Source organism: Schistocerca nitens, chromosome 12, assembly GCF_023898315.1.
Source record: "Schistocerca nitens isolate TAMUIC-IGC-003100 chromosome 12, iqSchNite1.1, whole genome shotgun sequence".
In the NCBI taxonomy this organism is placed as follows: domain Eukaryota; kingdom Metazoa; phylum Arthropoda; class Insecta; order Orthoptera; family Acrididae; genus Schistocerca; species Schistocerca nitens.
This window is the reverse complement of record NC_064625.1, coordinates 7786282-7812595: the sequence shown is the minus strand read 5'-3', so window position 1 is coordinate 7812595 and position 26314 is coordinate 7786282. Positions and strand designations below refer to the sequence as shown.

At 49.4% G+C, this 26314-nt stretch overlaps 1 protein-coding gene across 1 annotated transcript in view; it reads left to right on the top strand.

Annotated features, from left to right (window-relative positions):
• Positions 1 to 25601, top strand: part of LOC126214841 (uncharacterized) — a 36260-nt gene extending 10659 nt beyond the window's left edge. Inside the window, exon 2 of the mRNA XM_049941472.1 lies at positions 23068 to 25601. Coding sequence (XP_049797429.1) covers positions 23068 to 24924 — 1857 coding nt within the window. The 3' untranslated portion in view covers positions 24925 to 25601. The remainder of the gene's footprint in view (positions 1 to 23067) is intronic.
• Positions 25602 to 26314: the final 713 nt, after the last annotated feature.

Sequence of the window (26314 nt, the reverse complement as noted above, 5' to 3'; positions counted from 1 at the left end):
AACAGTGAAAGGCCTGCGGAGGCGACAAAAAGGACCCCCCCCCCCCCCCCCCTGCTGGTCAGAGGCGGCCTTGTACGGACGCCCGAGGCCGCGGCTTCACTGGGCGGATGCTCCGTGGCGCAAGAGGACGGCCGCACAAAAACACTGGACTGCTGGAGAACTGGAGCCGAGCTGCGGTGGGTGAAGGGTCGCTCACCACTCGCTCTCCGTGACGGACGTTTCCTTCGAGTCTAAGTGGCGAGCGTGTTAGTAGCTAAACGTGTGTATGGAGGAGGAGGAGGAGATTACTGTTTAACGTCCCGTCGACAACGAGGTCATTAGAGACGGAGCACAAGCTCGGATTAGGGAAGGATGGGGAAGGAAATCGGCAGTGCCCTTTCTAAGGAACCATCCCGGCATTTGCCTGAAGCAATTTAGGGAAATCACGGAAAACCTAAATCAGGATGGCCGGACGCGGGATTGAACCGTCGTCCTCCCGAATGCGAGTCCAGTGTGCTAACCACTGCGCCACTTCGCTCTGTAAACGTGTGTATGGACAGCACCGTTTACGCAAGTGCCTTAACAGAATGCCTCAGAGGACCCGTTCCAGCAAGTTAGTCAGCGATCCGTGAAATGGCTTCGCCACTACTGGTCACTCGTCACCGGGCAAGTGTCTTTTTTTGTAAAAGACACTACAAGTCCGTCTTCGTTACGCCATTTTTTTTCTATTTATACGGTCGTCTCCTCCTTGCAGTTCGGCAACATACTTTGTTGTAGGAATGATACATCAATGAAGGTTAAGCGGGAGTGGAGGGCTCTTTTCTTTCTACTTTTCAGTCTCTACTTACAGGAGTGTAGTGCAATGTTTATGATCCTGCCCGTTATACAGCTTCGGTTATCATTCAAATTAGAGGCGAACTGAAAGTGCAGCAGAAGAAGTCAGATTTGCATATAAAAAGAAAACTGAAAAGTCGAATGTGTCGCACAGCTAAATAGAGCAACAGAAACACTCGTCATCGCTGTGAGTGGAAAAGGCGATCAGGATACGGAGCTTTAGAGAGACGGATATTATTCGGAAAAGTGAAAGCATCTGGCTAGGAATACGGAAGTGGTCGAGTTGCCAAGTAGAAACAAGCATATTGCCATCTTTCGTCTGTAACCAGGGATGGGAGGGACCACAGAACTGGTTTTATTGCTGCAGGTTTTCCTTCTCTTACGTGATAGATGTACGTTGCACTTTACGTCCTACGTTTTGCAATAGGAAATTGAGTGTGGAAGTAAAATCTTTTGGATCTGCAACCGCGAGTTCTCGAAGGAGTACTTTGGATACTCCAAACAAAACTCTTCGTTCATTTTTGAACGTATTTTCTCCTTTTCATGTTTTTAATCTCTTCCACATCTCGCAGGATAAGCTCTGAAGCAAGACTTATTGTCTGATTCGCCCTCGCCGTCCAGATGATCGGCAACTGACCGCCAGTGAAACCACGTGTGACCGCACGCCCCCCGTTATCACATTTAGTTATGCTACTAAATGATTCGCCACTCGACTGGATTGCTGGTGCATACTGAAGTAGCCTTGAGAGTGGCGCTAACGGCTGGTCAGATACCGCGTGTGCGGCCGTCAGATGTGCGGAATAGGTTGGACAGCACTCTGAGACTTTGCTGATGAAGCTGTTGTGTGCTAGAGAGACCACCGAGTATAGGGAGCTTCAGTGCACGTGGACAGAATGTCTGTCTGGTGCGATAAATGGCAGACTGTTACAGAACACTTGTTTGAGCAGTTCTTCAGCAATGCTTCAGTACTTGGTATCCACACCAGATCGGATTAAAGACAAACATAGAAGCAGTTCTGAGGCGTGATGACGGATTTGCCACCGGTCGGTCTAATCAGTAGCAGAATGTGCTTCGGTGGGAATCCTCGGAGGTAAGACGTAGTTCCCTCTGCCACAATCTGCTCACGTATTTTAAAGAAGCAGCAATTGTGACGGACTGCAGAACGACTGTACCGCCACCGACGTTCATCTCGCATAATGATCATACGAATAAGATAATGGAGGTTAGGACTCGTGGACAGGCATAGAGGAAGTAATTTTCTCCCTCGCTCCATTTGCGAGCGGAACAGGAAACTGAATAACTAGTAATGGCAGAAAGTACTCTCCGCCAACCACTGTACGACGGACTCAGGAGTGCATATCTAGTTGAAAATTACTTTAGGTGAATTTGGAGAGGTAGGCCGCCACTGAAAGCGTTCACCAACCTGACCTTCCTGAATTATTCCCTGGGTCACAGTACGGTCTATGTGAAGCTTTAATCTTCCTGCAGATACGGTCAGCGAGAGTACGCGGCTGTTCTACGCAGCTCTCGCGTCACCGCCGTTGAACGTTGTAAGTGCTGCCCGGAGGAAAGGCTACTGCTCCACTCTCTGCCGCGTATTGCGTGGCGACGTAATAGCACAGTGTCGGCAGCCGGACCTTCGGCGTTTCTATTACGGTAGCGGCGCGGTGAACGGAACGGATGTGGAGCAGTCACAAAAACTCTTTGCCCTCCACCGTGCGTCGCGCAGCGCCCGCAGGCGGTCGTAAAACGATCCCCTTTCCCGGATCTGGGTCACGCCGTGCGAAACCGTCCGCTCAGGACTCTGCGTTGCGGAATCGCCCCGCCGTTCACATTCTGCCCTCCGCTCCCAGCTGTTTTTTGGTGATATTCGTAACCGCTCCAGGCACTGGGTCAGCTGAACCGGCGAACTCGGGACATTTCTCCGGGGACGCAGACAAACTGGTTGTCTCCAGCGCGGCGGTGCGACTGGTTCTGGAAACTCGACTGGACACGACAACCTCGGCAAACCGAGTCTCGCAATCGCCCGGCGGGTCTTGTCCCGCAATTATTTGAAATCTGAATGGTCACCCAGATTCGTCCGTGCGTGAAGCAGGCGGCAGGCCTCAATTCACTCGTAGTATAAACAGAAAATGCAGTCTACGAACGATATTGTTTAAAAAAATAAAAGACCTCGTCCCGTAGAATGTTGTTCAAGCGGGTAGGACCCACACGACAAAGAGTAGTAACAGGGGATATTGAACCTATGCAGAGAAAGGCAGACCGAATGGTCACAGATTTCGATTAAAATATTATTGGGTGTTAGACCGTGCCGTTATAAGACCAGCTAAGCTGCCAACGTTTCGACAGACCTTGCAGCGATCCTCTTCAGGGTAGTCAACCGCCCTGAATAGCACTGCTGCAAAGTCGGTCGAAAAGTCGGCAGTGCAGTTGCTTTAGTGTTTTATAATGACGCGGTTTAATACTCGGCATTATTTTACTTACAATGACCCTGGCACCGGAAGTTTACAAACTTAGATGATAGATTTGTTTGAACCACAAGCGACCGACGGGGAAATACAAAGAAAAAAGGAACCTGAAATACCAGTCACTTGAGGATAGACGTAAAGTCTCCCCGGAAAGCATACTTAGGAAGTTTCAAGAACCAGTGAGAAATCTAGCAATCTAGTACAACCGTCAACGAATCGATCCCAAAGGGACCATGAAGAAATGAACATACTAATACAGCAAACACAGAGGCATGTAAGACACTCATTCTTACCACGTTGCATATCAGAATGTAACCGAAACCAGCCCTACTTAGCGATACAATGGAAGTATCCTCTGTCGCGCATTTGCAGCGGTTGGCAGAGTATAGAATATGTAAAAATAGGTAATACTGTGCCTATGAATTGATTCGATACATTTCTTTACGTCGCTTTACATTATTAATTCGCGCGTTTCCACTGTTCATTCTCATATAGCACTTCGCATTTCGGAATGCAGTCCATCGTCCGGTACGCTGATGTGCGCAAGTGCGACAGAAAACACTCGGATACGCCACAAAAGGAAGTAATGCCCATCGTGACTTAGCCTACTGTCTCGGTGTGTTTGCCATTGCTGCTCTTGTCCGTAGTGGGGTAGCTTAAACTGGTTATGCAGATATGACACAGTGACACTGCAGTGCTATTTTACAGCACTGGCTGGAAATGTCGGCAGTAGAAGTGCGACGCACCACCGCCTGGCGTTTTGTTGACACAGGATTCTCTATACTCAGTTCGCAAGTTTCATAAGCGCATACCGCGTAGCTCAAACTTAGTATACAATTTGCTCTCACGTAACTACAACGCTACAGTGTCAATGTCTACGTTTTCGTTTGAAGTTGTGTGTGTTTCCAACTAAAAATGTGTTTTTATCCGTAACACATGATAAAATTGAAAAGGGACTTCAGTTTTTCTTTGTTTCGTCATCTGTTAAATGCGTACACTGCATTCAATTATATCTCAAGTCAAGATTTTGTACACCGCATTAAAACTGCTGTTGGCAATTGCTTTTCCGGTCTTTCGTAGCTGCGTCATTAAGGCCACTGAAACGGTTCGGCGACAGGGAACACAATGGTTTATGACTGTGTCCGGGGGTCGTTTCGCCCCGTTGTCAGCACGGATGGCTATCCGGGGCAGAGCTTGAGAAATGCGGGCGAGCCCAAGTCTGCGTATCTTCTCGCAGATCGGCGAGAGCGGACGATGTTATCTGGAGACACGCCCGCCTCGTGTGGTGACAATGCACCTACCTACATGCGGCCGTCATTACGAAACAAAAGCGTCGCCGTCACGCGCCTTGACATTAACAACGTTGCTACCACGGCGACGCAATCGCCCATAGCTCACCAGTCTCAGTGCCAATACAAGGGAGGCAGATTTAAAGTGAGGAGGAGTTGCTCGGGGTAGCCCAAAGCTCTTACTGCGAGCATACGGAATATATTCTGAAAACGTGTGACCGGTTCGAAGACCTCCCCGCGACATGGCCTGAACGGCGGGTGTTGATCAGAGGCAAATGTGTCCAATGACAGCGAAGTGACAGGACCGGTCGTATTCCTCAGACACACAGGGTATGTAGCCATTTGCCACTGTTGTTGATGACGCAGTTGTCTACGAGACAGTGATTAGTTGTAGAGGGGTTTAGGATTATTTGGACAGAACTTCTGTCTTTCATTTAATCGGCTTTTGGTTGCTATACAACTATCTCATCAAGCATTTCGAATATTGAACGGAAAACCAAAGTGCACACGCAGATGAAGACGAGATTTGAATGGACGTGTGGAACCAGTTTCAAATACAACTCGTAACAGAAGGTTTGAATACGCGCGGTTGAGGTTGGACGGCTGTATGTGGAGCGAGCATATACGCAACGCAAAACAACGAACTGGGTGGTACAAGTCGTGTAGGATTGAAATAGTAGTCGGGATGAAGGTTACGAAAATCCACGCAAACTAGAGGCAAAATAAAGATCTTAAAAGCGGAAACACGCAGGAAGACCGAGATATTAAAGAGCTACTGCGAGGAAATAAAAACGAGATTGCATCTGTGCGAAAGAGAAATAATCGGATAGTAAAATCAGATGTAAAATCCGTATTAGGGAAGGCGAATGGAATACATATATTTGTTGGGAGGGTTCTGGTAAAGTTTAGTGCATTTTACCAGGAAGTAGCATAGTGCGAGCAACTTTAAGAGTCTTCCTGCAGTGCTTGGAATCCGTATCAAGTAGGCGTGGCAGCGGATGTCGAATGAGTTAAGGCAAGCGCTGCTAACGTCGTAACAGGACGGCACAGTCCATACCAAGAGAGTAGCTGAGAACCTCTGGTAACTTAAGTGGGAACCTCAGGGGGAAAGGCCGCGGTGCCCTCGCATAAACACGTTGGGTAAATGTCGAAAAACGGTATGCGAACATGGCTGTCATTCCGTACTGCGACCACCATTGTATATCTCGCGTAAGGCTCATAAGAATAATGTGAGAGATTGGAATTTGTTTGCAAACGTTTACACAGCCACTGTTCCCTCACTGTATATGCGAACAGAATAAACCCTAGAATTCGTAGTGTCTGTCATATTTTATTTTACTCGGACTGATAAACAGTTCTAGCTTTATGGCCATCATCAGACTTACATATTAAATACAGGCGAGGAACAAGTGAGCTAACTAGCTACGTAATACTGGTAATCAGTTCAGTGAAGGACTAAGCAACCCGTGTGTGGTCTGTCTTCATGATGTAACCAGCTTGCTTGTTCTCCATTTACATTTCATTCGTTTATGTTCAAGGTTGAGAAATTTTGAAAATACTTTCATTTTTAATTCTCCGTTGTAGATCTGATGATGGCTGTAATGCCGAAACACCTTACCTGTTAGAATGAAATAAAACGTGACATAATTTTCTAATTCTAAAGTTTATTTACCTATGTTGGTCACGGTCCCCCCCCCTCCCTCCCTCCCCTCCTCCCCAAAAAAAACTTCAAAACGACCCAGTTGCACGACTAATGGAAGAGAAAATCGTAGTGTCTTTTGCCACGTACTGGCCAATGTCCTGCAGAGTGTGTATATGGACGTGTGAGGGCTGTTCGGTAAGTAAGTACTGACAGGTCGCGAAATGGAAACGGCAGTGCAATATCTGTAGTACGCCTGTCGATCGTGTCGCGTCGCTCTTTTCAGTTCCGAGCGCACAGTGAGGGCATCGAGATGCCTATAACAATTATGTCTCCCGCCAAGTATGCGTGTCCATGCGAGGTTTCGCCTGTTTTCATGCAACCCCGCATAACGTGCCTGTCATGCATTTCCTTCCTCACGACAATTCTCGGCCACACACTCCAGGGGCAATGAAAACGCTCCTGCAGCATCTTCAATGAGAATTGTTTAGGTACCCACCATACAGAACGTAATTGGCTGCCTCTGATGTTCATCTCTGCTCACATGAACCGCTCGCTATGAAGACAACATTTTGGTACAGACAACCAACTGCCGACCAGTGCAGAGAAATGGCGGAAAACACAGCCGGCTGTCTTCTACGATGAGGGTATTGGAAAGTCGGTACAACGCAACGACAAATGTGTAAGTCAGACCGGCGACTCTGTACAAAAAGTGTAGCTAAGTGTTGCAAATAATTTTTTTTTATATTTTCGCTGTAGTTTCCGTTTCGCGACCGATCGGACCTTACTATCTGAATAGCCGTCGTAGAACGATGGACGCGTGCTGAAAAAATCACTCATTATCGTGAAGGGTCGAAAAGAATCAAATTAATCAGCGTTACCATTTGTGCCATTTGCATTCAGATCGTTTAGGTACGCCTTCTGATCCACGGTGAGTACGCGTTTAAAACCAACACGTCATGCTCCAAGGTGGGATTCGCAGACTGCAATGGCAGGCTAGGAGACTGCTACACAGCAGTCGTTGGGCGCATGTAGTGCGGGTCGGCAGACTTTTAGGGGCCCGAAGATCGCGCGCTGCTACTTGCGAGTACGGGGCAGGCAGTAGTGTACAGCACAGCGAGCTAGGAGTACAAGGCGGCGCAGTGAGGGCGGCACGCCTAACAGGTGCCAGGGACGCAGAAGGGAACAGACAAGAGGTTGCGCAAGCCGAGCGGCCGCCCGATCCTTGATCGCGGCGGCCGCCCCTCTGACCCTCCGAGTCCGGAGCGAGAGGAAGTGGAGCACGGGAAGAGGGCGTGAAGGGGCGGCGCCGAGCCTCTCACCGGCGCCGCGGTTACCACGGCCCTCCAGGCCACGTTGAGTAACACTCCACTGACGGGCCACGACCGAGTTCCGGAACTTCAAACAGACGGCGTCGCGAGTTTTAGGCTCACAACAGTTTCGTTTTAGACGCGTACCCACCGCTGGGTGTGTGACCGCATGACTCGTCCTCACCCTGTCCACTGCCGTGGGGATTATGTGTGCAACTGTTGGCAAGCCTGTCCACTGACAGACATTTCGCAGCCGCGACATCATCTTGCGACCTCTTCCTCGTCGGCCTTCTGTTTTCCCTTCAGTAAGCTAGACACTGAATTTCGCTTTAGACGAAACAAGTACGTTAACAAATCACGATTTTTGTTTAAACACTGTAGAACTTCCTCATACGCCACTCGTACTGTCCATAAAACCATGACGCGACTGCTGTTGTTCCCCTATTTTAAATGCCTTCACATTATTCGTTGTTTCAAGGTCCAACATTCCATGCCGTACAGCACCAGAGCGCAAACGCAGAATTTTATGAACAGATATGTGCGATTTAGGTTGCACTTTACATTATTAAGAACTAGTTGAAATTTCATGAGAGTATCGCGAGCATAATTTATTCGACATCTCCGATCTTCAGAAAGCGATATGGCAAAGGTATTTAAACTTCCTTAGTCGTTCGGCTAGCAGACTGTTAAAGCGCAACGTGGCGTTGTTGAATGTAAAAATGCTAATATGTCTCAAACAAAGATGTAGAACTGCCAAGCTCCTGAAGATCAGCTCCGAGAGTTCGAAACGCATAGTGCATTGAAATAAAAAATCGTGATTAGTGACTCAAGGCATGTTTTCTCATAATTTTTTACGGAAGTAATACAGTCACGTCGACAACACTGTCTACAATGGATAAAACTATCTTTCAGCGCCTATTGTTATTACGATCTATTTTGTTGACACCTCTTTCAGTGTCTGCTAGAGCTTCCTCAAAAATCAGTTCCGAGTAAATGTTGAATAGCAAGGGAAAGAAAATGCAGCTTTGCCGGAGTCACCTACATATCTGATTCTTGCCGTGCACAACACAGGCCAAACCTTTGGCGCTCAAACCAGTGTCTGGCGAAGCAAGAAACGCCAGCTTCGATTGGAACATGTATTCTCAGCGTTTTCGAGAACTTTGAATACCAAATTCGAGAAGACAGGCCTCTTGTTTCACCTTGCTGACCGGCTAGCGTGGCAGTACTCGAAACTAGGTCGGCAAGAGTTGGTCTCGGATACGCACAAATTTTTCATTTTCTCCTTAATTTTATCGCCATTCGTGTACTGCCAAAATCAGAATACTAGTGACATCTGCGGTGGTTTTCAAGAATACTTTTCACGATAGAGAGGTGGAAAATGCACTGAATATATATGCCTGACTTTGCCTGCTCTGCCATCGCACAGTGTCGGCCTATCACCTATCACGTTTAACATGTTTTGTTTCTCGAAGTGAATGCTGATACGCGTCGTCAGAGGCAGAATGTAAAGTAAGTTTCGCCCGACCTCACTGCTGTGCAGAGTACCCGCGCGCGTGTAAACACGGCGCTGACCTTACGCAACGACCCGATAGGGGGAGCGCAGAGCGGTAGCCGCCTGTGCACTCAGCCAGTATGCGACGTTATCGGGCTTTTCTCGTCGCGCTTAGCTTCCGGCACTCTGCGTCGCCGCTACGCTTTTCGCAACCTCCAACTCCAACGCACGCTCCGAGCACTGCCCCGCTGTGGCACGACCCTCAGTCAAATGGTGGAAGCAATCCCAGAGACGCTATCAGAGCAGCTACTACCGCATTACGTCAGTCTCCATTTGCGAATAGACGAGTTTTGCTGTTCGGGCAGTACAATAAGAGAAGAAAGGGTGATAAAAAACTTAGGCTGGCAATTGCACGGAAATGTTTCCCGAAAGAGAGAAATGTGTTAACATCGATTCTCGACTTAAGTGTTAGAAAGTATTTCTGGACGTATTCGTTGTGTAGTTTCACATGGAAGTGAAACATATACAATGAACAGTAAAGACAAGAAGAGAATAGCAGCTTTATGAATGCAGTGATACAAGACAACGCAGAAGATTAGCACGTAGATCGAGTAATTAATGGAGTGGGACTGAAATGAATTGAATAGCAAAGGATATTTATAGCACTACCTGACTAAGTGAAAGTATCGATTGATGTGACACATCCAGGAAACGTAGGTTACAATGGATATAAAATTGAGCATTTACACTCAGATGACGAGATATGCACGTGACAGAGTTGCATGGATAATTGTACGAGGCAGCCTTTGTGCTGATGACTGCAATTACTGTGGGGACAAGACGCGGAAGTGGGCCGCACCGGGGCGCTCACACAGCTGCTAGTTACGCTGTCGTGCGGCGTGCTGGCCGGAGTGCTGCGACAAAAAGCCCCGGGACCTTTAGCACAGAGTGCAAGGACTTCCCCGGGGCTGGTATTTGCAGCTAACGGTAGCCGCAGTCCTATTGTCCGCCGTCGGCTTAGATAACCTTGCTCTCTGGGTACGTGAGTTCCTTTCTTTACCCGGCGTCGAAGTCTCTCGGTTTCCCCCGCGTCGCAGCGGTAAAACATGTTGCCAGCACCTCGTAAGGGTCAAATAATGACAACACTACCTTCGATCATATGATTTAGAATATTTACGCCTCTCGAGTTTGCTTCTACGTAGCAAGAACAGACTATCCTGTCGCGGGTTTTCCTTCCCTCAGCCGAACGAAAAAAAATAATAAGTTGTGTCTCAACGTGAGTACAATAGTTGCTAATGTCTCGTTCAGTCAACTGTTTATAAGGTTCGCATGCACAGTGGATCTTCTAACAACGCGCTGTTTTAGTTGTTCGGTGTAATCTATGGTCGATTGATTTGGACAGCCGTACGGGAGTCCGTGAGTAGAGTTCTGTAACTCCCAACAAAGTAGCATCATGTAAAGATGAATATCACAAATAAACACAGCTGAGTGGAATACAACAAACATACACAAACGTTATTAACACATTACCGCCAACTATAGCGAGACATGGGGCTTTGACGCTCGTCTTGCAATTACGAAAACTGACACATTTATCCCGCGGATCGTTCCCGTGTGCTGTCTTCAAACATACGCGTGAAGGCTTGACTGCGTGGAAGGGCTCGTGTGGGGGCGGCACTATTTTCCAGCCCGGAGCGCGGCAGTGACGCAGCGAGATCCCGGGAGAAAACTCCGGCGCTGTGGGCGTGTGCGTGCGGCGTGCAGCGAGCAGATCAGAGCAGGGCTTAATACAGAGGGCGTGGCCGCCGCCCACTGCAGCTTTCCCCGCCGGCTGCAGGGCTGGTTTGGCAGCCGGTTTTGTTGCCCAGCTGCACGTAGGTGGCGGCGGAAACCGCTGCCGGGGGAAAGCGGACGCACCTCTCTCTCTCTGACACGGAACATATCCTGCGCTCGCTACAGACACTTTATGGAGCACTGAGCAACTCCTAAAGAGGGATCGGCACGGTGTCCGAAAGCACCAGTCAAGTCAAACAGAGCTTGATCTATTCGTTAAAAAGATCTAGATGGCAGCAGAAAACGGAGCTTGAGTTGACCTACTGTTTCTTGCCATCTTAGAGCGCCTCCCATAAACATTTTATCTTCCTTTGTGTCGCAGTCATTACAGTCGCAGAACACGGCACATAACTTACACTGATGAGCCAGAACATTATGACCACTGCCCACCGTGACGTGTTAACAAAACACGGAGGGGGATTATCCTAACGAAGATACGGGCTGCAAGCGGGGAAATCTAGCGAGATTAGCCACTGTGACAAAGGCCAGATTACTGTTACGCAGAGCCTGTGAACGAGAATATCGAAAACGGCGAAGCTCGTCGACTGTTCACGAACTACTGTCTAGAGCACCTACGGAACGAGGTAGGACAATGAAACTACCACTAGGTGCTAAATGGCAGGACGTCCTCGACTCTTCACAGAGCGTGGGGCTGCTCTTATAAAGTAGGGTAGACGGTGACCTGCGGCATCTCTACCGGAAAGAGCCCAATGCTGGCACACGGACCAGTGTTCCGGACCACGACGTGCATCGCTGAACACGGAGCTCCGCAGCAGACCACTGGCACTTGTTCACATGTTGACCCGACGGCATCGTCAGCTACGGTTGCAGTGGGCACGGGACCATCGGGATTCTACCGTCCATCAATGGAAACGTGTCGGCTCTTCGGGCGAATCACATTTTTGCTACACTAGGTCAGTGGTCGTCTCTACAAATGCCGCCATCGAGGTGAACGGCGGCTCGAAACGTGGAGCGCGCCACGGACGCAGGCTGGTGGGAGCAGTATTAGGCCGTGGGAGACGTTCTCCTGCGTTTGCATGGGATCTGTGTAGTAATGGAAGACACGCTGACAGCTGCGAACCACCTGCATCCCTTCATGCTTGAGGTCTTTCCCGACGGCGATGTCATCTGTCGGCAGTATAATTGTCCGTGTCTCGGAGCCAGAACCTTGCCACAGTGATTTGAGCAGCATTATCATGAACTCACGTTGATGTCTCGGCGACAAAATTCGCATCATGTAAATCCTATGGAACCCATCTGGGTCGCTAGAGGTGCCATCACCGCGTACTCATATCAGCGGCCCTGTATTTACGCGAATTACATGCCAGAGCTACCAACAAACTTTCGGACTCTGATAGGCAGGATTAGTGATGTATTTCCTTGCAGAGACGGACATACAAGCTATTAAGCAGGTGGTCGTAATGTTTTGGCTCATCAGTATATATTATTACTCGACCACGATATCACTGGACGTGGCGTCTTAAGGCCGTTATCGGAAACACGCTATGACATTCCAGTGGACAAGTACAGTGCTGACTGAGGAAAACACATCGCACTGTGGAAGATTTTGAGACACCTATGCGAATACTATCGAAACGAGACTGGTTCCCCGCACAGTGGGTTGCCAGCTAGGTATGTAGATGCAAACAGGACAGCCCGTTGTAAGGATAAGTCTACAGCTGCGTGCGCACTTAAATTTTTTTTGAGAATGAAGGATATATGTGCCTGAAATGAATACCTCAGGTAAAGTACAGAATAACACACAAGGAAACGTGTTTCCCTTAGAACTGTATTGGTCGTACTAAAATAATGACGCATTTGAGAAGTTTCGAATACTAAACAGTCATCAGAACTGAAAAAAGAGAACTATTAAATGTAATGACAGGTCATTTTGTAACAAATCGGATGAGTATATTTTTACATTTATGCCTTTTTTAAATTATATATTTAACAAAATTTTCACTTTAGTTCTTTTCTTAGTTTTGATCCTGACTGTTTAGGTGCCGAAATCGTGAACTTTGGTGTTACACCTGTATTTAGTGCGATTAAGATAGTTTTAATAAAAAGTTGTTTGAATAAGTTAGATCGCGTGATCTAAGTGAGAATGTCAAGTTTCATGAATACACAAAGGCCTGTGGTAACAAAATTGGGCGCGTGAAAGCTTCACATACGGCAATTTGCCTGCAAATGTCGTAGCACGATGTCGGCAGCCTGAAATTGTAAACAGTACGGGATGTTATCTTGCGGGGGACTTGAGACTGTGGATTCCAGTATGTAAATCTACGAGTAGGTTTCGACATAAGATAGACTTTGGTTACTGGAGACCTCAGACTCGTCGCAGCTCGGGCTGACCAAAAGGAGCGGCGGGGCAGTAAGGAGCGAGAGTGCGGGAACCGTGTCCGAGGCGGCCGGCTCGTTAATTACCGAGTGCGAGTCGGCAGATGTCGCGGCAGGGAAAGCGCCTAGCCTCTTGTGTGGGGCGCCCGGACCCCCGAGGTGTGGCGTGCTAGCAGAGCAACCGGTCCGCCAGGGCGCGCCGCCAGCTTTCGCCGGGCCAGGAAGCGGGACCAGGATGCGGCGCGCCGTGCTTCCTGCGGTGCGCCGCGGCGGGGTGCGAACTCGTTCCGTCCTGCCGGGCACCTCTTCAGGAACCCGGACTTTCACTGTGCAGACGCCGGTTTGCGGACCGCGGGCAGATCGTGTCGGAAGTCCACCACTGTCCCCTCCCTCCCCTGCACTATCAGGAAAAGTGGCCAGTCGTGTGGACACGGGTGAGAAGTAGCTGCAGAGTTCGCAAAGTGAACTCTAGTCTGGGATAGCTGCTGAAAATACCACTGCTCTCGGAGGGGCAGGAATATTCCTCTCCGTGAATACGAGTAAAAAACCTGACCACGTTCAGCACCTGTCGAATTATATCGCTGCTGCTTACTTGGGGTGGTATCCTGCCTCTACTTTGTTTTACTTTTCACTCATTCCATTCTCCACAGCTAGGAGCGGTGTGGGATGTTCGAGATTCGGCCCACTGGAGAGTTGCGGTTCTGTTCAGCCAAGTATCAGACGTTAATTTTAATAATTAACAGCCGAAGTTGCACTGTTTGCCTAGAATTTACCTAGGTTTCAGTCGGGATAACCCAACCTTCTTCAGAGTTGAGTTCCGGTACAGTACTCGTGACCGTCGCATCGCGGTCGCGAAGTGCGGCCGAGGCAGTTCCAGATAAGTTTTAATAGTCTGACGATAATTTATGGATTTGTAGTTTTAGCTTGACGATGTCCACTATGGAAAGACGGTAGTTACTGTTATTCTGAAGAAGGTTGGGTTATCCCGACTGAAACCTAGGTAAATTCTAGGTAAACGGTGCAACTGAGGCTGTTAATTATTAAAATTAAAATTAATATTTACACAGTTGCTGACAGGGCCGCGAAATGTTGAAGATATTTAAGTATCAGACGAGTTGACAGCGGCGTAGATGGGGGATCCCAACTGCGAATAAATATTAGGCGGTTACCAGTTGCGGTATACAGCTTACAACCACTGGAAACCTCCCCGAAGAATTGGGGGATTGGAACCGCATTAATTTATTTCTGGGAAAACGTCCTTAGATAAAAATGTTCACCCAGCCAAAAATTAAAATGTGTGTGTGTGTGTGTGTTTTTTATTGAACAGAGTGAAGCGTAGCCCGCCTAACAATAATGTTTATTTTACTCAAATGCTCATGCTACATCGATAATGTATATACCTGTTTCCGCTGACTAGTTACTATCGGTAACCCATAAACAATTCTTGGCCGTTGGCTCCAACGCAACAAGCTGTAAGTCAACATCTCGTAAGACTCAATCTTTTTAGAGTCATCAGCGTTCTCACTTGTCTGATGCGGCCGATGACGACTCCTCTGTGAGCCCATCTCTACATCGCACAGTAGCACTTGCAGCCTACGCCGTTATTTATTTGTTGGATGTATTGCAATGCCTCCCGCTGCAGATATTACCCTCTACAGCTCTCCAGGGAGATGTAGAGACCCTTACTGAAGAACCATAACTGTCTACAAAAGATACACAGCATGTTTACAAAACAACTGTCCCGCGCTCTCACAGGAAATAAGTACTCGTTGAGATGTGGTACGCTGCAGTTATATCAGTAACAAAGTCCTCACGCGCGACATTTGTTGGCAGCAGTAGGGTCGTTCTGCAGGCTGCTTCAAATGCCGGTTCTCTAAATTTTCTCAGTTTTGTTCCTCGAAAAGGAAGTCGCGTTCCCTCCAAGGATTGCAATTTGAGTCCCCGAAGCAAAGCCCGCCAACACTTGCGTTTTGTTGGAACCTACCGGTAACAAATCTAGCAGCCCACTTCTGAATTCCTTCGATGTCTTCCTTTATTCCGATCCGGTACAGGTCCCAAACACACGAACGGTACTCAAGAATGGGTCCCTCTAGTTTTCTTTTTCAGCCTCCTTAAACAAATGAACCACACTTTCCCAAACTCTTCCAATAAACCGAAGTCGACCATTCGCCGTTCCTACCACACACCTCACATTCTCGTTCCATTTAATATCGCTTTGCAACGTTACGCTCCGATATTTAATTGACGTGACTGTATCAAAAAGCACAACTAATGCTATACGTGAACATTATGGTATTTTTTTTTTCTACTCAGACGCATTAAGTTACATTTTTTTTTCTCTATTCATAGCTACCTGCCATACACCACAGCAACTACAAAGTTTGTTTAGCTTATCTTGTATCATCGTACACTCACTCAACTTCTACACCTGCCTGTACACCACAGCATCATCGGCAAAATGCCGCAAAGTGCTGCCCACCCTGTCCGCCACATTATTTAGTATATAGAAGGTAACAGTGGTCCTATCATGCATCTCTGAGACACTCTCGACTATACCCTTCGTCCGCTCCTCAGTCTGGAGACGCAGGAGAACGTCGCTGTGGGCTGCACTTTCCTCGTCTTCCGGAGCACCGATGTAATAGCCGATCTTTACACGTGGCGTGTCGGGTAGGAGAGGCGGGAGCGAATCTGACCGGACGGCCGCTTTCTCCGCCGTAAATCGTGGCCGCTGTTTCCGTCCGTCCGTCATGCAGACGGCCGGGTCGGTGCTGGCTTTCCCTCGCGTTGCATTCCGGAGCAAACGCGCTGCCGGCGATTTGCGTGAGTGATGCGCGAGAGCGGGTCGCAGCAACGTGAGGCGCCTCGCGGATGCTGCTGGCGGCGGCGGCGGCGCCTCTGAAATCCGGCAGACAGCCGACGCGACGTGGGCAGGCCGCAGCAGTGCCGGGTAACGCGCCACTTGCCAAGGACCGCTCACCGAACCGCGAGGGCGCGGGACCCGTGCCAAGTGCGCGCGGCGAGCATCTCCCGATGCAGAGTCCGTCCCCTCCTAATATTACGGACCTCACGTGACACTGCAGGGCTACACAGCAGGTGTCGCGGGTTCGATTCTCGCACGGGACGTGGCTGCGGCAGTTGTGTGTGCTGCCACTGAGTGTACTCACCAGGGTTACTCAAATACGTCTTGATTAAGGCCCCTGCGAGAACCATCCGTGACAGAACAGTTCCACCTGGCATGATGGATACCTCAGTACCAAAAAAGGCAGGACCTGTGACGTGTGAGCACTGCCAAAATATGGCTTTCGTAAGTCAGAAATTTCAAACACTAACACGAAATTTCTACAGACTGAGGGAACGACAGGTAAAACCCCAACTGGGGGAAGATATGTTTGTCTCCTGCACAAAAGTAAGAACACGCAAACGAACCCGCACTTGTACCATTTGTAGATTTGGAGAAATGTTTGACAATATCCACCAAACTATAGTGCTTGAAGTTTTGAAGGCAGCAAGTGTAAAATACAGTGAGCGAAAGATTAGTAACAACTTGAACAGAAACTAAACTCCAATTCTAAGCCAAATTTTTTTTTCTTCCAGTCGTTGATCACAATATCAATTCTTTTGACGATGGCCAGTTTCAGTCCGTAATGACCATCCTCAGATCTTCTCTACACCATGTTCTAAAGTGATGACGTATAAATCTAGTCAGCACAGCATCGTCACATAGATCTAAAATAAGATGTAGAATAGGCCACATAGTCCACACAGTCATTATTGCTACACAATTCTAAATGTCGAAGGACCTCCCAGGCAAGCTGTGGTTGAGAATGGAGTTAGACGTGGACAGAGCCAACCCCTCATGTTATTCAATCTGTACATGCAGCAAGCAGTAATCAAACCAAAGACAGATTTGCAAATTCAGGGGCAAGAAACAAGAACTCTGAATTTTGCCGAACACGTTGAAAGTCTGTCGCAGTGAATAAAGGAGTTAGAGGAGCAGTTGAATGGAATGGATTGTGTGTTGAAAAGAGCTAATGAGATGAATATCAAGAAAGGTAAAAGAAGAGTAATGGAGTGTAATTGAATTTTAAATCAGGCGATGACGGGGCAATCAGATTAGGAAATGAGATGCAAAAGGTGGACAAGTAGGTTTGCTATGTGGGCAGCAAAAGAACTGACGAGAGCAGAAGTAAGGAAGACGCAATGTAGACCGAGAGTAGCAAGTAATGCGATCATGTAAAGGGGAAAAATAATATATGTTAGGAAGTCTTTTGTGAAAGTATTTCTTTGGAGTGCAACGTTATATGCACGTGAAACGGGGACGGTAGACTGCAGAAAAGAAACTAGTGCTCGTTTTTGTAATGAGATGCTATAGAACAATGCTGAAGGTTACATGCATATATTGAGTGAGTAGTGAAAGGTTTATTAACGTAACTGCGGAAGTTACATGTTTATGAAACAATATAGCAAAAAAGGAGTAGGTTGATAGGTCTTAACGAACACCACTAAGGAAGTGAGGTGACTGAGGTCCGTGTCCCCAGCACGTTAAACCCTAAAGGGAAAACAAGCGAGGCTGTCACAAAAGGAATGCGGCGATTGGATGTGGATGGAGGCGCCCACAGCCATACAGAGCAGCCAGCGAGTGACCCCGGCCGTAACTCGTCCTGCGCGACGCGACACGACGCCTCACTTTCTCCCTGCGGACACACACACACACACACACACACACACACACACACACACACACACACACACACACACACTCGCGGCTGAAGCTCCTAGACCAGACCGGTCGGCAGCTCTCCGCTCGCCTGGCCGGCTAGACTGGCCACACCTCTTGCATCAGCTGACTGACACACACACACACACACACACACACACACACACACACACACACACACACACACAGAGAGAGAGAGAGAGAGAGAGAGAGAGACGCACATACAGAAGCGCGCGCCTTCCGGAGCGTCAGTCCAAGCTGCTGCATTTCCATCCAACACAGCTTTACGAAAATTGCATGTCGCAAACCGATTTTCGCCGACAAGGTCACATGTTAAGGTCTGAACGATTTTACTTACCCGTGCTGATACTGGCTTCCCACGATGTTACTTCTTTTTACTCTCGTACTTTGCTAAGCAGTGGTTCTGTTTCAGATTTAGTCATCACGCTGTCTGATTCTCTTGAGTTAAACAAAGGACGTTGATAACTTCTCGGTAAGGTCAATGTTTCTTCTACCACTTCCCAGGACAACCGACATTATTAAAATTAAATAGGAACCTGAGAACCTAAGCACGTTTCAAAGTTTATGTGTCACAGGAAATGTGACAGCTAGAACCCCATTTCCAGGATCAATACTACAGTGTTTACATGACCAACCACAAGCGATAACAGGGAATCTGTTTAAGAAATCCAGATTCGCGAATCCCATGTAAACGTAGTGGTAAACAGGCGATTCGCAAGCGACATCAACACTGCCTACCCTAAAGATGCTGGACCATTGAAATCTGTCTAGTATATCACAATCACTTTCTACATCTATAGTGTCCGCTCCTCAGCTGTTGCCGCTCATCCCATCGTCAACTGCGCGGTTTTACATTTCTGCTCGTTTAAACTAAGTTCCCAGTCTTTCAAACCACTTTGCAAACTCTCCGAACTTCGACTTGATATTTATACAGTTTTGTCTGGAAAATACATCACTACAGACAAATGTATCATCTGGGAAACGCTTGACGTTCCTGATAAGGTAACGAATATAGGAACCGATCGCTTGAAACGCTAATTACAATACTAATAGAAAATCATATTTCCCTCATTTCTGTGCCCATATTTTCCGTAGTTGCTTTATAATTATTGAAGGCATTTTAAATCCGTCTGTGCAGTTACAAGAATGTAGTTGCAAAGATAATATTATACCAGCGACAGCCGCTAACAACACTTTTGACTTTTGGTGCCAGTTTCGAATGTCACCAGTCATCATCAGGAACTTGTAGTTTTTTAATGACAGTATCCGCGTGGATACATATATGGCGTTGCACCCATTCACGACTGTGTTCACACAGGCATCGTAATGGAAAACCTTGTGCATCGAGGTGATTAATAATAAAACTGGTAGCAATAATAAAGAGATTTTCACAGCAGCTGCCGGAGGTGCAACACGATTCTCGATAAATATCTGCAAGCTGTGAGGCAGCAGCTACTGAAAATATTTCGAAATTGTTGACGCGTCCGTGTCTCCCCCACCCACGCTGTAATTGGCTTCATTCCGTTATCGGCGGCAGAGTGTACGAGCACCGAACGGAATTAACGACCACGCCGGACTGGGGAGTTAAGGACCGCTCCGGCGGGGACGCTAATGGCCACTTAGCCGCTGACGTACCGTCGCCGGCCCCCACCGCTTTGCATCTCCGACGCCTCACTCCATCTTTATGCTAATCCTAACTGGAACCGCGAGTAATCGAAAAGAATAGCCCGCGCCCAAGTTCGTTAACGCCATTAGTCCTCACAAACGTTGGCCGTCACGCGTGCTTTACAAGCCGTTACACTCACTCATATTCCTCTCGCGTCGTAGGTGGGGCCAATTGCTGCGGCACGCGATCGGTTTTGGCGGCCCGGAGGCAGCCCGGAAGTTGATGCGTGAATCAAACACCTTCCTCCCTAGGGCGGAAGCTCACTACATCGACTAGGGAGCTTTCCGGAGACTGAAGGAAGCGAATACCGCTTGGCAGTTCTTGAGAAGCAGAAGACTGGATAACACGGACCAGGTGGATGTCCAGCTCCTCGACCGCCGGGACACGTTCCACGCCGTTTGCAGATTTCTTGGGTTTACAACAGAATTTTCATTTTCTGTGCACGGTGTTTAGTTAGCTTCCCTGGTTGTCTTCGCTACACATCTTACGAATGAAACTCAGTTGCAAACTAAAGAACTTACAATCAGTCAGTTTCGCTTTCTTCCTGTGGTCTTGAGTCCAAAAAATGGTTCTATGCGACTCTCCATGGTACTCTAGCCTGTGGAAGCCTCTTCGTCCTCAATATCCGTCTACAATTTCCAACTCCCCCCCACATTTCTCTCTATTACAAAACTTAATCCTTTTTGCTGTCTCAGGCTGCGTCCTAAGAACCGATTAGGGAACTGATGACCCTGTAGTTTGATCCCTTTCTATGCAAAACAACCAGCCGATTGCTTCTTTCAGTCGGGTTTCTCCGTAAAGCTCTTTATTTCCAGTTCCATCCAGTACCTCCTAATTAGTCACTCGATCTAATTTTTGTCTGGGAACCAAACTTCCTACCTTTCTACACCATCGTCTAGTGAACGAAATACAGCCGGCCGGTGTGGCCGTGCGGTTAAAGGTGCTTCAGTCTGGAACCACGTGACCGCTACGGTCGCAGGTTCGAATCCTGCCTCGGGCATGGATGTGTGTGATGTCCTTAGGTTAGTTAGGTTTAATTAGTTCTAAGTTCTAGGGGACTGATGACCACAGATGTTAAGTCCCATAGTGCTCAGAGCCATTTGTACCATTTTTTTGTCCACCAGCCAAACAATTGTTACTGTTTATGTTTTGTGTGAGGTTCAACATGTGAGGTGGCGCTCTTAACTCCATACCCTGAATCGCTGGCCGATGAGGAGGCGCGCCCTCTGTGCTCTTTCCGCGTCTACACTCCGCAGGCCGCCTTACACTGTGTGGTGGAGGGTACTTCTGACACTGCTATCAGAGAACGATCCGTGGGAAGAACGAGTGTCGGTGAGACTACGCGTGGCTTCCTACTACTCTGATTTTCTCGTCTAACGTGGTGCGGGACGGCGGTGGGAGAGAGTGACGCCTTGTTCGACTCCTCGTGGGAGGTCCTCATTCGGGATTTGAGCGGTCAACATCTCCGTGATGCACACCGCCTCTCGTGTAGCGCCTGCCATCGGAGACTGCCGAGCATGTGCGGAACGCTCTCGTGCTTGCTGAACGAAGCGCTTCTGTCCTGCAGGGAGAAACGGTCACGCACCGGACCGGCGCAAGGACGAACGTAAGCAACATAGACGTGCAGCTTAGCACAGGCAATCCCGCGGGCAAACAAACTCAGCTCTGTATGGCCACACGAAGATGCACCAGCCTGCACAACGGGCCGCCTGGCGCCAAGGCATCTGACTAACAGATATTCCGTAGACGGTGGCAGGATCTGGAGGCTTGCCCAGTCGAACAATACTTGCCGCCACTTCCCGAGCCAAACTGCTCACCATTCGCGAAGTGATTGGAACGCCACAGAACATCCCGCCAATGTTAAGGACGCTCCCTCCTCCTTCATCAATTGCTCTTGGGAAGGTACCCCTGCATATCACCAGGTGGATAAATCAGCGGACAATTACAGTTACGGCGGGATGTTCGCCCAATGTCTGTGTGCGAAACAGCACATAAGGTTCATCCACACGCATCTTAACGTTGTAACATCGTCGACCGTGTCTTCCGGATGAGGGTTTAAAAGCTGCACTTACAATTATAGTCGTAGCACACTTATAGAAAGAAGAGCTACAGTTCGTTTGTCATTTCACACAAATGTACAGTTTTACTCCGAAACTGATGAAATTTTGCACACTTTACTTTCAAGACAAGAGGAAGATCACTGTCTACATAAGGTTTCGTAATCTGACTTGAAATATGTACTTAATATATGAACGATGAGCAGTTACCAAACATGTCGAAAAGTAATTGACCAATTTAGGCTTACCTCAAAGTTCCTGGCCGATTTACTTCACATTTCTACATTCAGATGAAAGAATGAAAAACATAAATGAAAAATTAAATGGCTAACAAACAAAATATATTGTGATAAACCGTTATTCCTATTGCAAGACTAAGTTACAGGGCCAATATCCGTCTTGGAGATAGGACAACCAGACGTCACTACATAGTGCGAAAACTCCTGAATTTGACAGGAACATGATTGCTAACTGGTGTTTATTTATCAGTTGCCGTTGTTACACTTGCAACGGAAAGAGGCTGGCCGTTAAAAAACCTACTGCTGAACGCAATAAAAACTACCATCAGCACGGGGTATGCCGCAGGTGAAGACGCATTCGTTCGTCACGTTCCCTTGACGCCCAGTCATTCAAATAAGCCCTTCGACAAGAGACTGCAGTTTCCCATACGCCTTGGATTCGCTATGAGTATCAACAAGGCACAGCACCAACCACTTTGTGTGGCAGACATAAACATCCCAGGCAGTGGATGTGTTGTGTGTATGACTCCTGGTAACAAGTGCGTCTGTCATCCAGCAGTCACGGGCAAACTTAGCTCAGATGAACTTTCCACGTACTGAAATAAGCCAAACTTTATTCGCAGTTCAACTCGTAAGTTCATGTACCATGAATATGGCTGGAAAAGCAGTCACTGCCCACCGATAGACAGAGCCACGTGTGACAGTAACTCATACTAGCTGACGGTAAAGTTAGACGTCAAGAGATCAGACGCCGCACTACTGCGTTCCCCAGGCAGCTAGGAGAAAATAAGGGAGTGACAGCAGTTTGGCGTGCCTCCATCCTAGAAATGGCACTTGACCTTAACATTCGTCGTCAACAGATGGTGACATGTCTATGGCAGCTTTCTTATCTCTCTCTCTCTCTCTCTCTCTCTCTCTCTCTCTCTCTACCCTTTTCTGAGACATGCTACTGTGTGCTACGAACAAATGTCACACGTGAGTTAAGATGCCACTTGTTGCTGTGTATAGTTCTTTTGTGCCTCACTAACGTGTTAGCAACATATTCATGTCGGTATTAGTTCTTATAACCTTTCCCGACTTCTCTGTCGTTTTCTGTTTTCTTCCCAATTCCCGTAAACAGCGCGGTAGCCTTGCTGCTTCGCGTCGCTGCGCTTCTTTAACCGGCGTACCGTTCCGGCTGTTGCAGGTGCTATACGTCCTCGCGGTGTCACTAGCGGTGCTGGTGGCAGCCGCAGAGGAGAAGGCGTCGTCGTCGTCGGAGGAGGAGCGGAAGGACGCCAAGGCGCAGCCGGTGAAGCGCGGCCTCCTCGGGCTGGGCTACGGCCTCGGCGGCTACGGCTCGCAGGTGGCCGACGCCCTCGTCCTGGGCGGACAGTCGCTACCCGCCTTCGGGGGCGGCCTCGGCGGCGGCTTCGGGGGCGGCGCCATCGGCGGCGGTCTGATCGGGGGCGGCTACGGGGGCGGCTACGGGGGCGGCTACGGCGGCGGCGGCGGCGGCGGCGGCGGCGGCGGCTACGCCCGCTACGGCGAGCACGTCAAGACCGTGGTGAAGGTGCCGGTGCCCGTCGACCGGCCGTACCCTGTCCACGTGAAAGTCCCCGTACCTCAGCCCTACCCCGTGGAGAAGCGCGTCGAAGTGCCCGTGCCGCACCCGGTGCCCGTGCACGTCAAGGTGCCCTACCCGGTGGAGAAGCGCGTCGAGGTCCGAGTGCCCTACCCGGTGCAGGTGCCCGTCGACAGGCCCTACCCCGTCCACGTCAAAGTACCAGTGCCGCAGCCCTACCCCGTCGAAGTCAAGGTCCCCGTCCCCCAGCCCTACCCTGTGGAGAAGCGCGTCGAAGTGCCAGTCCCAGTTGAAGTCAAGGTTCCCGTACACGTTCCGGTCGACAGACCCTACCCCGTCCACGTGAAAGTCCCCGTACCTCAGCCCTACCCCGTTCACGTCAAGGTCCCAGTGCCGCAGCCGTACCCAGTGGAGAAGAGAGTCGAAGTCCCGGTGCCGCAGCCGTACCCTGTAGAAGTCAAGGTGCCCGTCGACCGTCCTTACCCGGTTCACGTTCCGGTGGAGAAGCGCGTAGAGGTACCTGTCCCTGTCCACATCAAGGTCCCAGTCCCACAGCCCTACCCAGTCGAAGTCAAGGTACCCGTAGACAGACCCTACCCAGTTCACGTCAAAGTACCAGTACCTCAGCCCTACCCCGTCGAGAAGCCGGTACCCGTCCCAGTACCTCAACCCTACCCCGTCCACGTCAAAGTACCGGTTCCTCAGCCGTACCCAGTGGAGAAGCGTGTCGAAGTACCTGTCGACAGGCCGTACCCCGTCCACGTGAAGGTGCCCGTGCCTCAGCCGTACCCTGTCGAAGTGAAGGTGCCGGTACCGCAGCCCTACCCAGTGGAGAAGCGCGTCGAGGTTCCCGTACCGCACCCCGTCCCCGTGCACGTCCCCGTCGACAGGCCGGTCCCAGTGCCACAGCCCTACCCGGTCCACGTCAAGGTTCCGGTCGACCGCCCAGTTCCCGTGCCACAGCCCTACCCCGTTCACGTCAAGGTTCCCGTCGACAGGCCCTACCCGGTGCCCGTGAAGGTGCCCGTCCCGCAACCGTACCCGGTGGAGAAGCGCGTCGAAGTTCCGGTTAAGGTGCCGGTGCCTCAGCCGTACCCCGTCGAAGTCAAAGTACCTGTCGACAGGCCTTATCCCGTAGAAGTCAAGGTGCCGTACCCGGTGGAGAAGCGCGTCGAGGTGCCAGTTCAAGTGCCGGTCCCACAGCCGTACCCAGTCGAAAAGAGGGTCGAAGTTCCGGTGAAGGTGCCCGTGCCTCAGCCGTACCCAGTCGAAGTGAAGGTCCCCGTGCAGGTGCCCGTGCCGCAGCCCTACCCCGTCCACGTCAAGGTCCCCGTGGACCGTCCCGTCCCCGTGCCCCACCCGTACCCCGTCAAGGTGCCCGTCGACCGCCCCTATCCCGTCAAAGTGCCCTTCCCCGTGCCAGTACACCAGCCTCACCCTAGCTACGGATACGGGGTGAACGCCGGCTGGAAGAAGTAAGCATCGGCAGCTAGGCGCAGCTAACCGGGGCAGATATCTGGACACAAACAGTGCGACACTGGAGCGCCACCTTCGTACGAAGGGACGTCCGAAGACCACCGGGGACACGCCGACCAGAAGAGCTGCCACTCCGCTGTCTGCAGTCCTGGAAGACGACAGCAGAACGCAGCGTTCGCCTAGAAAAAAAGCACGGAAGAGCTCCACAGCCACACCACCCTCTGGCTGACGCTTCTAGTGTTGCCCACCACACCCTCGAGCGTTGCTGTCTGACATGGAAGCCCCTGGACAACACAGGTTCTTCCGCGTCTTCCAGGAGGCGGCAGAGCGGTGCCGGCCGCTCGGGACCCCGCCCCTTCCCGTCCTCCAGTGTGGACGGGCGCAGCTTCAGCGTCGCGCGGTAGTCTTCTTCGCCCTGAAGACTGCGGCGCTCCGGCGCGCCGAAACGTTGTACAGCACATCTCATCCCTCACGTCCTCCTCGTCGCCGACGACACCCCTCATGGATGCGCCTTCTCCTTTTTTTACTTCTGTTTTCGGTTTATTTGTAAGTATGTATAGCCATTGCATCGTAACAGCCATCACTTCCATATGTGTGTGTTTTATACGTGTCTTTCGCGTCATGTCTCATTTTTCCTTTTTTATACTGAAATATAGTGAAGTCATTTTTGTAAAAGTAAACTCTGGTGTTAAATTGATTTTACCAATTGCTACACTTCCTAACATTCCTTTATAATCCTGTCCAAGAGCATAGAAGTGCATAGCACATGTATTCAACAGAGTATGCAGAATCATTTGCTGTTTATCAAATACCTCTTAAGAAATATGGTACTGTGACAAAGCTGGAGCTGATGTCGTTGTTACCATGCACACTTAATCTAACATAAATGTCACGGGAGTTAAGCATTGTGGTATGCCAGCATCATAATGTTCTATGTCTTTACCACTACCACTACCACCACCACCACCACCACCACCACCACCACCACCACCACAATCATAAACTTCAAGGAAGGTACCATGAAACCATAAATTCTCTTTGTGTCATACTCATCTGCCATCTTAGCGAAGCATTTTGCTGTGGGTATAGGTATGAAATTTTGCATGGGCCATAGGTCAGTTCAAGGTTGTAGCGGCAGAAAACCTAAATATTAAATCCATTTCTACTTTGTCTTGCTTCTTGCTAGACGTACTACTGCAAACATCAATACCACAGCTTGGTCTCACGGAGAACTATTGTCGGTAGAAAAACGCCTTAGTTCAAAAAAAAAAAAAAAATCAAGATATGGTGGCCTTTACTTTGCGAGCCCCTCATTGCCATTCGCCTGGGCTACAGTGGATCATCAATATAGAAAAAGGAGTCTGGTGTGGAAACGTTAGGTGCTCTAACCTGT